This window comes from Nerophis lumbriciformis, linkage group LG08 (assembly GCF_033978685.3).
Source record: "Nerophis lumbriciformis linkage group LG08, RoL_Nlum_v2.1, whole genome shotgun sequence".
Taxonomy (NCBI): domain Eukaryota; kingdom Metazoa; phylum Chordata; class Actinopteri; order Syngnathiformes; family Syngnathidae; genus Nerophis; species Nerophis lumbriciformis.
The window spans coordinates 47,186,369-47,197,500 of record NC_084555.2 but is presented as its reverse complement, the minus strand read 5'-3'; the positions used below and the strand labels follow the sequence as shown (position 1 = coordinate 47,197,500).

Genomic DNA, 11,132 nt, shown 5'->3' with positions numbered 1-11,132 from the left:
TACTTAAAGTTAAAGTTAAAGTGCCATTATGTTGTAGCTATTTAAAATAGTTTTGTCAATTTGTTCTGGCCTGAAATAAATTGGCCCTTTGAAACATATCTTTGTCTTTGTGTGTTGTAAGTAGAGCACATTGCTTAGCAGAGTTCAGTGATGCAAATACATGTCAAGTTGATCAACAGATTGTATTATTCTCCAGTGCAATAACAGTACTGAAATGAAGGCTAAAAGGGCATTAATGGGAGCCTTAAAAAAAAAGGGAAAAAAATAAGTAACTAAATAGTTACTTTTCACAGTAACGCATTACTTTTTGGTGTAAGTAACTGAGTTACTTTTGAAATAAAGTAACTAGTAACTGTAACTAGTTACTGGTTTTCAGTAACTAACCCAACACTGGAAATGAACAAGGGCAGAGGTGGGTAGTAACGCGCTACATTTACTCCGTTACATCTACTTGAGTAACTTTTGGGATAAATTGTACTTCTAAGAGTAGTTTTAATGCAACATACTTTTACTTTTACTTGAGTATATTTATAGAGAAGAAATGCTACTTTTACTCCGCTACTTTTATCTACATTCAGCTCGCTACTCGCTACTATTTTTTTATCGATCTGTTAATGCACGCTTTGTTTGTTTTGGTCTGTCAGACAGACCTTCATAGTGCCTGCGTTTCAACAAATAGTCACTTGTGACGTTCACTCTGTTCCACCAATCAGATGCAGTCACTGGTGATGTTGGACCAATCAAACAGAGCCAGGGGTCACATGACCTGACTTAAACAAGTTGAAAAACTTATTGGGCCGGGTGTTACCATTTAGTGGTCAATTGTACGGAATATAAACTGTACTGTGCAATCTACTAATAAAAGTTTCAATCAATCAATCAAAAGTGTGAAGGAAAAAAGACCCTTTTATTTCAACCGTACATCCCGTCAAAAGCCTAAGACTGACTGCACAGTTCCTGTCTTCACAATAAAAGTGCCGCTCCATCGCGCCTGCGCTTTCAAAACAAGAGTCTCCGAAAGCCAGCGCAAACAAGCTAGCAAGCTACGGAGTTTGCCGCCAATGTATTTCTTGTAAAGTGTATAAAAACGAATATGGAAGCTGGACAAATAAGATGCCAAAAATCAACCACTTTCATGTGGTATTAGACAGAAAGGAGGAACTTCTCCTCCTCCATTTGAAAACGTGGACGCTATCAGCACTACTGTCTGATTCCAATCAATGCAAGTCATCAGAATCAGGTAATACACCAACTTATATTCTTGTCTTCATGAAAGAAAGGAATCTATATGTGTTAAACATGCATGTATATTCATTAAAACACCTTTAACATGTAAACAAAAACGGCAAAATAAATAAATATAAATGATATACTATATATATATATATATATATATATATATATATATATATATATATAAATGTGTGTGTGTATATATATATATATATATATATATATATATATATATATATATATATATATATATATATATATATATATATATAAATGATAAATGGGTTGTACTTGTATAGCGCTTTTCTACCTTCAAGGTACTCAAAGCGCTTTGACACTACTTCCACATTTCCCCATTCACACACACATTCACACACTGATGGAGGGAGCTGCCATGCAAGGCGCTAACCAGCACCCATCAGGAGCAAGGGTGAAGTGTCTTGCTCAGGACACAACGGACATGACGAGGTTGGTTCTAGGTGGGGATTGAACCAGGGACCATTTATTTATTATTTATTTATTTATATATTTATCCATTTATTTATTATTTATTTATATATATATATATATATATATATATATATATATATATATATATATATATATATATATATATATATATATATATATATGTGATATGTGTGTGTATGTTTTTTCACAACATACTTTTTACTTTTACTCAAGTAAATATTTGGGTGACTACTCCTTACTTTTACTTGAGTAATGAATCTCTAAAGTAACAGTACTCTTACTTGAGTACAATTTCTGGCTACTCTACCCACCTCTGAACAATAGGGCATACCTTTCTTGCACCATTGTGAAACCGGACAAACGACTATCGTAAATATTTGAAATGGATCAGTGAACAAGATAAATGAGACGTAGTTGAATGAATGGATAACTGTGAATGAACAGCGAGACAATGAAATACGAAAAGCCCGCGAAAACGGTGATTACAGTTTTCGGATGTACGCCCCGTTTCGATCCGACCCAACTGAATGTGTGAGTTACTTCGGTACTATGTTCAGTGGATCACGAACTATAACTGACTATAGCATTAAAAATGGTGTGACCAGTGAACAACAAAACATTGTGAACCACAATTTGTCCGGTATATGGAGAAGACAAAAAATATTAACGGTGGGAGGCATTTTTTGAACGGAACAGCCATCGTCTACGTCATCTCCGCGTGAGCCTTAGCATCGCCTCTTGTCATTGGCCAAGTTCTATTTGCTGTATCCAATGCGGGCAGGCGACAGAACTTTAGTGCAGACGGGAGAAAATGGCGGACGGTAGAACTCGTCGAAAACACACCAAACGTCGTTACTTAGTTGATGGAGTGAATCCCACAATACCCAAACAGTCACGGAGGCAGTGGCGTGAGACGGAGTTTACAGCATTCCAGCTGCAGCATGATAATGGAGCAGATTACATCACAGGTCCGGAAGAACACGACTCCGAATCGGAAAGTTCAGCTCCGCCATCAACAACAATAACAGCAACACCGCAATGTGAACTTGAAGTACGTCACGACACCCATCAAGATACAGCGACAAATCAAGTAAGTGCTTTCTCTTTTTGTCAATCCCAAAATGATTATTGTATAGAACTTTTAACATGGATGATCTCTTTATTCAGCCAAGTCAATATGTCTGTGTAATTGTTATGGACAAGCTATGTCTATACATGAACTTGGTTGTGATTGCAGCCTTAAAACAGTTTTGTTATTTTATAACAAAACGAGAGCAGTTCTATCTATCGTGTTTGGGGGGTTGGGGGGGGGGGGGGGGGGTTGTAATGTTACGGCGGGAAAAGTAGTAAACTAAATATAACATTGAACCATGCTTTTGAAAATGTATACATTTCAATCCTGGCAAATTACTGACTTTTAACAATATAAATTGTTACGACACACGTGAACTGACGCCATATTTGAAAGCCGCTCAGGATGGCAAGGATGTACCCCTTACTGGTGATTTGGAATATGGCAGAGGCAAGAGAAACAAACAGCCAAAGTCTTGGTCATCAGACAGTGAGAGCAAGGATGAAAGTGACGAGGAGACTCTATCTGACAGACAGCAGGTACTTTTATTTCAGTGGTGTTGTCGCGATATGACCGAAATAGTGTTGAAAGCGACGTTAAACGTTAATTCACTCACTCACTATTTCAGTGGTGTTTCAACTGTGTGAGGTTTTGTAGGATTCAATCCCATACTTTTGAAGTACCTTGTCAGTTTTTCTTTATCATAAAAGTTAATCAAATCATGTTTCATTGTAGGCTTTAAAGTTATTGAATATTTTGATTCAATTCGACCAACTCAGACAGAATAATATTCAAGACAAATTGAGGTGTTGACAGACTTTCTGCATGTACTCGAAAATCTGTCATTTCTGCAAACATATTTCTTCACTTCAGTGGCATATAAAAGAACTGAACACGTTTTCTTGTTAATCTTGATTCTTCAGAAGAAAAAGAGGAAAGTAAGCCGTACAGCTGTGGGATATGATGCTTGGGCACAATTGGAGGCCCAACTTGCTGCTGTGAGTACATGAATAGAATAGAATAGGATTTTATTGGTTAATCAAAGCGCCCTCTCGAGGCAAACAATCACAAGTGCCTAGCATTCATTTGAAATCGAAGACGTCAAGGTCAAGGTCAAGGTTCAACTTTATTGTCCCCGCGGGGAAATTTGTCTTGGGCACAGTGCATCATTGCTTTCTTAACATACCCAAAAACAACAGAACAAAAACACAAGCACAGACACAACCACAACCATACAACTAACATTTAAACATCAGAACATGGAGCTTGATAGACATAGGTGGCACTTTGATGTAGGCATAAAATCTACAGTATGGAGATAAAGATAAAGTACCAATGTGCATTGCACTAGAGGTCATGGATAAAGTGCTGTGTGCTAAAGTGCTTAGTTCTAAAGTGCTATGTGCTAAAAAAGTGCTAACCTATGTATTAAAATTCTATTGCACATTGTTGGTCAGCTTAATGGAGGCTGGGACAAATGATAATTTAAGGCGGTTAGATTTGCATAGTGGGACCCGGAGTCTTCTCCCTGATGGCAGGGTTCCATATTCAGGAAAGAGTGGGTGTTGTGAGTTGGAAATAATTTTCTTAGCTTTTTTCCTAACTGCCTGCTCATAGATGCTCTGTATAGGCTCATATTCTTTCCTCCCTACGATTTTCATTGCCGTTTTATGCATGCCGGCCAGTTTGCTTTTTAGCTTAACGGTGAAAATTGCATCCCTGGCAACTGGTTTAAAACACAAGTTTATACTTTTACTTATATGAAAATAACACTACAAATACCTGATGAACAGTGCCTCCTGTGTGAATGGCTTACTGCTACATGTACATGTAGCATATTCAAATTAATGTGCCTACAAGGTTGCTTATACATGTAAAACTTATATGGTGCTGTCAGGGCCGTATCCAGGACAAATTGCTTCCGGAAAACATATGAGCGCCCCAATTAATCATAATACAAATTATTTCATTTGATTTACTATTTTGACATTTTCAGCTGGGAAGAACTTCACCGAAAGATACATGTACAGAAATGGAATCCCTGAAGAAGGAAGTCCTCCAGTTGAGAGAGGAAAACAAATCCCTTCGAGATGCATTGAGGGTTGTTGAAGGTAGGTTTTCTTATTCTAGAAGTATGTTATTGTAATTATCAGAGGTGTGGACTCGAGTCACATGACTTGGACTCGAGTCAGACTCGAGTGATGAATTTGATGACTTTAGACTCGACTTGACAAAATGTAAAAAGACTTGCAACTCGACTTAGACTTTAACATCAATGACTTGTGACTTCACTTGGACTTGAGCCTTTTGAATTGACATGACTTGACATGACTTGCTACTTTCCCCAAAACCCAAAGATGAAAAAGTTATTTGGGAGCGCTCCGTATTTTTCATTGTGTACTTGTCTATCAGCGTTGCGTGTGTCAGCTGGTGTGGTCTCAGTACAACAGCCAATCAAATTAGATCTACTTTGTTTTCATCACACAGCATTCATCCAATCAAATTGCAGGACAACCAACGAAGAAGACATGTCCAAACCACATGCCAGTGAACAAAAAATGATACCTAAAATAATTTTGTTTGGGTATAAAAATTACGGGGTGGTCAACACAAAACGGTTTGCAGTATGCAACACATGCGGTTCGAAAATTACTGATGGAGAGGCAACAACTTCCAACTTCGTCCGGCATTTGAAGTTGCACAAAGAACGGTAAGTTTTGAATGTAAGATAACGTTTATTGGCTAAGTAACGTGACTTTTATTTGCTGTGTAGTTAAATCAGTGAGGCTGTAAACTCACTGCTAACGTTATAACGTTATTGCAAACACGGGAATCTGTTGCAGTTCACTACCTTATTCATACTTTTTGTTCAGTGATTTTTTTAAGCAGGGTTACGTTAGTCAATATATCACACGTAACGTTAGACGGCGGTCAGCAGCACCGCGTATTTTAGCCACCTAAAAAAAGACAAAAATAGTAAAATAAAGGTCAGTTAAAATGTATACTATATTATGAATATGTGTACCGTTTTAGCTAGCTTTCTGACATACTGTTGGTTGTTTACCTCAGCGGTCCCCAACCACCGGGCCGCGGCCCGGTACTGGTCCGTGGATCGATTGGTATCGGGCCGCACAAGAAATACATTTTTTTTTTCTTTTTTTAATTAAATCAACATAAAAAACACAAGATACACTTACAAGTAGTGCACCAACCCAAAACAACTCTCTCCCCCTTTTGTTCTGGGCATTGAACATGAAGACTCTTCCTTCACTGTTCCGAGTGGCCATGAGAGTCTTGGCAGTGCCTGCCTCCAGTGCTCCAGTGGAGCGAGTTTTCAGCCATGGTGGCATCATACTACGCCCCCATCGTGCACAAATGACTGACAGACTCTTGGCTAATTTGGTCTTTTGCAAATGCAATGCAGCATAGGGCCCTGACATATAAAAAGTACAACTTTTTTGTTATGTTCACGTATATGTCATGTTTTTTCAATGTTAACACTTTTGTACAAATAAGTACATTTGCACTTTATTTTACAATGTGTTTGTTCTGTAAAGGAATGAGTTAATGTTTAAAATGACTGGTTAATAGTGCTATTATAAAGTGCAATGTCAGCACAATTTTCTTTCCTGCAATTTAAAATGCACTTGTTTTAATAAATAAATACAGCGTTTGAAAAGCATACACAATCTGTGTTAATATATTAGTCTGTGGTTAAAAGGACTCGAAACTCAAAATGCAGGACTTAGGACTTGACTTGAGACTTTCCAGTCTTGACTTTGGACTTGACTCGGGGCTTGCCTGTCTTGACTCGGGACTTGACTCGGACTTGAGGGCAAAGACTTGAGACTTACTTGTGACTTGCAAAACAATGACTTGGTCCCACCTCTGGTAATTATCATAGGTTGATGGAAAATATGCTTACATGTCGATGTATGAAATAACTTTCTTATTACTGTATTTTCATCTAACTTTGGCCTACGGGTATTGTCGTCATGTACGGCTGTCCATCCGTCACCGCAATATTTACAGAATCGTTTCATGTACGGAAACCAAACTTGTTACATCTATTTATCTTAGCGTAACAAGAAGCCTATCGAAAATGAGTCGTCTCGGACAATATTTTCCAGAGTTATGCCCCTTTTTTCCAATAAAAATCCATTTATGATTTGGGATAATTTCAGAACTGTTGCATATACAACATCCTAAGTTGTGATGTCCTCCCCTCTAAATAAGGGGAGGCCATATGGTACTTGTTTGTTTGTCTGTCTGTCCGTCCGTTTTTGTGTGTTTCTCTTATATTAGCAAGAGTTACGTCCCTTCCTTCTTGATATTTTGTCTCAGCTGGATATCTGATTAATACTTGACCGACAAATATTAAATCTTCGCGTGGTCAGGATGAATTAATATATATGGTTATATATATTTTTCATCTTTGATTGCTTCCTTACCATGTTTCCCTTGACTTGAACAAGATTCCTATCAAAATACCCTTACATTATGATAGCTGGGGTTAGAGTCGAGCGGTTTGGATATCGCCAGCTTCATGTTATTAATGTATTTTTTTTTTTTATTGTGTCTGCATCACAATGTACTTTTTTCTATTAAAGGACTTCCTGGCCTGCTAATGAAGATGGACGACTTATCACGTCAGGCAACAATACTATCAGCTCGACGTCCTGCTGTCGATCTGCAGATACCGACAACTTCTGCGATTGGCCAATCCGTACCATCAACATTGGTACAGACTACCGAGAGATTGTCACAGCCACCGTATCCTTCAACGCCAACCAGTCACAGATCTTCGCCAGTGCCATTCAGGTCACCAACTGTGACACCGACACAGGCCCATCTACGGCGGGTGTTTGATTACGAGGTCGATGAGGATGGCCAGGTAAGTGTGTTGTGTGTTATTTTCAGTAAATGTCACAGCACCAAATGGTATTTGTTTTTTTTAAATATTAAACTGAATGAAATGTTACAGCAATAAACGTATATGGCCATGAAACAAACCACTGGTATACATGTATGGCAAATTTTGAACCCTGAGTGTTGCATTCAAACTCAAGATGAAAAGCAAAAAATAGATTTTCTTCTATAGGCATATACATTTGGTTGTTTATTGTTGAACATATATTCCCTTTAAGTAACATTTAGAAGTTGGGGTATAATATTAACAGAGGTTAATTTTATGGTAACAACTTCTGTGCGTTTTACACACGACGTTTCTGTACTTGCTCCAAGTATTGTTGTCTGGTCATTAGAGATGCGCGGTTTGCGGGCACAACCGCGGAGTCCGCGGATTATCCGCGGATCGGGCGGATGAAATAAAAAAAATTAGATTTTATCCGCGGGTCGGTTCGGGTCGGGTGGTTGAAATAAAAAAAAATTTGATTTTAAATAGATTCAGGCGGGTGGCAGTTAAACCAATTCGGAAATATATATACATAGTTAAATGTTGTTACCCACATATGAAAAACGAGCAGGCACCTGCTGCATATGCCACAACAGAAAAAAAAAAAAAAAAAAGAGATGGACACTTTTACGGAGCGGAGAAGGGACGCCTCGCCGGGGTCCGGGACCGAGGCCCCTTCCCCCGAGAGGGCCCCACCGGGAGCCGTAGCTGAGGCGATCCGCGAGAAGGGCCCGACGCACGTCCAGGGTCACCACCGCGTCCACCGCACCGACACCCCGCCTCGTCCGCCTTCGCCGCGGCCGGCGTCACGCGCAGCAGGTAAGCAGCTTACCTGCCCGCCACCCCCGTGGCCGGGGGCTCGTAACAGGGGTCACTCCGCCCGCGCAGCTTACCTGCCCGCCACCCCCATTGCCGGGGGCGCGTAACAGGGGTCACTCCGCGCGCAGTGCGCTCACGAAAGGGGTGGGGCTCACCCTGGTTGATATAGACAGCAGCTGGACGGTGGCCATGGAAGTCGGAACCCGCTAAGGAGTGTATAACAACCCACCTGCCGAATCAACTAGCCCTGAAAATGGATGGCGCTGGAGCGTCGGGCTCATACGCGGCCGTCGCCGGCAGCGAGACGCGCTTGGAGGTGTGCTCAGCGCGGCTCCCATATGATTGCGCACTGGTGTGCGTCTGGGTCGTGACAGCGTGGCACGCGAATGTCAGCACTGCATTGGATCAGTCTCCTTTCTTTAACAGGCAAAAGCTTTATAACCTCACTAATGCCTTGCATCGTCTATATTAGATATATAACAACGGGCGGGTGCGGGCGGATGCGGTTCTGATCAAATGTTACATCGGGTGGATGGCGGATGGTTGACGACTTTCTGATGCGGTTGCGGATGAAATAATTGCCTATCCGCGCATCTCTACTGGTCATTCACTAGACAACAGTACTCAGAGCAAGTACAGAATCGTCATGTGTAAAAACGCCCAGAAGTTGTAACCATAAAATGAACCTCTTTTATAGTTTAAAAGATGTCTGAAACTGACTATTGTTGACCCTAACTGTACATGTATGTATCAATAATCCATACCTGCAAATCAGCTCATAGAGCTGAAATTATCATCAGTAGTAATTCTGTACAGTGGATTGTCAGTTTTATGCTGTATTGTTTACCAGTTGTCTTAAGTTCTTGAACATATTGTGTGCATGTTTTATTGACAGGTTGATTTGGGGTATGGGGTGGCAGTCAATGCCAATAACCTGCAGTATGTTAGCGGATCAGGCCTAAAGAAAACCACATATACAGTTTGTGAGGTGGTGTTTACCAGAGAGGAGATGGCCAACAGCAGCTTGACAGGAAAAAAATCCAATGCTTTTAAGGATAAGCATGAGAAACCAAAACTGGATGACAAGAAAGTGTCTGCTATTATTGGTGAGTATAAGTTAAATCAATCTGATTAAAACCATATCCACATCAGGGAAGTGGATCTGACCCTTTTCCTATCTCCAAGTCGTTCCGTGATCGTTTGGCATGAAGTATAGATATCCATAGCTTCCAGTCGGCTTGGTCCATGAATTGACTGCGAGATGTTCGTTTTGACAGATTTATAGGCATGGGTGGTCACATTAGCTTTGATCTCGTCGGAAACCAACATCAAGTGACAAAGCGAAAACCGCAGCGCACGGATATCTACACGTTTTTCTCGTTTGATATCTTATATCGGCATTCTCCGCCTTACTATTTAACAGCGTCGGGAATTTCCGTGAGTTCTGCTGCAAGTTGAGAAGTGAACGACTTTTAGATAGGGAATGTGTCAGATCCCCTTCCCGATGTGGATATGGTTTCAATCAGATTGAAGTTAAATATTTTTATTAGAATTCTATTAATGCACTTTCGTGATTGTTCGAACGCCATTGGGGACACCCATCAAGTACACAACAAGATTCACAAGAAAGTGAAATCCTGAAAATAATTTGAAAAATATTTCACACACTGAATGGATTTTCTATATAGCTAATGAATAGTGCACATGCACTGTCAGAATTTGATACAGATTTGTTGCAGTTCGTAAAGCCTGGCATGATTGCACCACATATGATTTTGTGTGCGTCAAGCAGTGCAAGTGCCTTACAGCATAGAAACGCGTGATATGCAATGTATGCAGTGTGTTGACTATCCATTGCATTGATTAAATGATAGACATCACTCTCTTTATCGAGCTGAAAAATGCCATAGTGTAACTCATTGCATGACAGCTAGTGTCTTGGTGTCTGCAGACACTAATTCTGGTATATTTTATTGATCTTTCAGATTTCGTGAAGAAGCTCCATCCCTCAAGTGAAGCAAATGTGATAAAGAAAATCATTGGAGTGAAACTGAACATTGCGCAGAAAATGGAAAAAAAGAAGGCCTCAGAAACAAATTCTGCTGGACCTGTCTAGCCGTCTCTAACAGTCGGGGAAGCGCGGTGATCATGTTGATTTATGCTGCTGACATTTATTACTGGCCATTCAGTGCCTCATCCTGAAGGTTTTGGGTTTGAAACCAACTGGGGACTCCCATCAAGTACTAGAATTGGACCTTTCACACAAACTGACAATTTGACATTTTATATACAACAGGAGCAAAAGTCAAGATTTGAGTTACATGTATATAATAAATACAAGTCAACATTCATTCAACTGCAATATTTGTCTTTCTCCATTGCCAGTGTTAGACCACAGATTTTGTAGAATGCCTGCCCAATCATTTCTACATCATTCTGAACCGTATTCCACAGAAAGCCATTCCATAGGAGCCTGTTCTATAGAACTACTCTTTAGAACTTTCTTCTATAGCACTATTCTTTAGAGGTGATCTATAGAACCATTCTTTAGAATCCTGTTCTATAGAACCATTCTTTAGAACCCTGTTCTATAGAACCATTCTTTAGAATCCTGTTCTATAG

At 40.0% G+C, this 11,132-nt stretch overlaps 1 protein-coding gene across 3 annotated transcripts; it reads left to right on the top strand.

Annotated features, from left to right (window-relative positions):
• The first annotated feature begins 2,497 nt into the window (after positions 1-2,497).
• LOC133611324 (BEN domain-containing protein 6-like) lies at positions 2,498-11,132 on the top strand. Of its 3 annotated transcripts, XM_072913702.1 has the most exons (7): positions 2,498-2,794; positions 3,181-3,315; positions 3,700-3,774; positions 4,773-4,887; positions 7,387-7,670; positions 9,406-9,616; positions 10,496-11,132. In XM_072913702.1, the coding sequence occupies exons 1-7, from the start codon at positions 2,516-2,518 to the stop codon at positions 10,624-10,626; spliced, it is 1,230 nt and encodes a 409-aa protein (XP_072769803.1). In that variant the 5' UTR covers positions 2,498-2,515; the 3' UTR covers positions 10,627-11,132. The 3 variants fall into 3 exon arrangements, with proteins under 3 accessions (XP_072769803.1, XP_072769804.1, XP_072769805.1); XM_072913703.1 differs by lacking the exon at positions 3,181-3,315; XM_072913704.1 differs by lacking the exons at positions 3,181-3,315; positions 3,700-3,774 and having other exon boundaries at positions 10,496-11,131.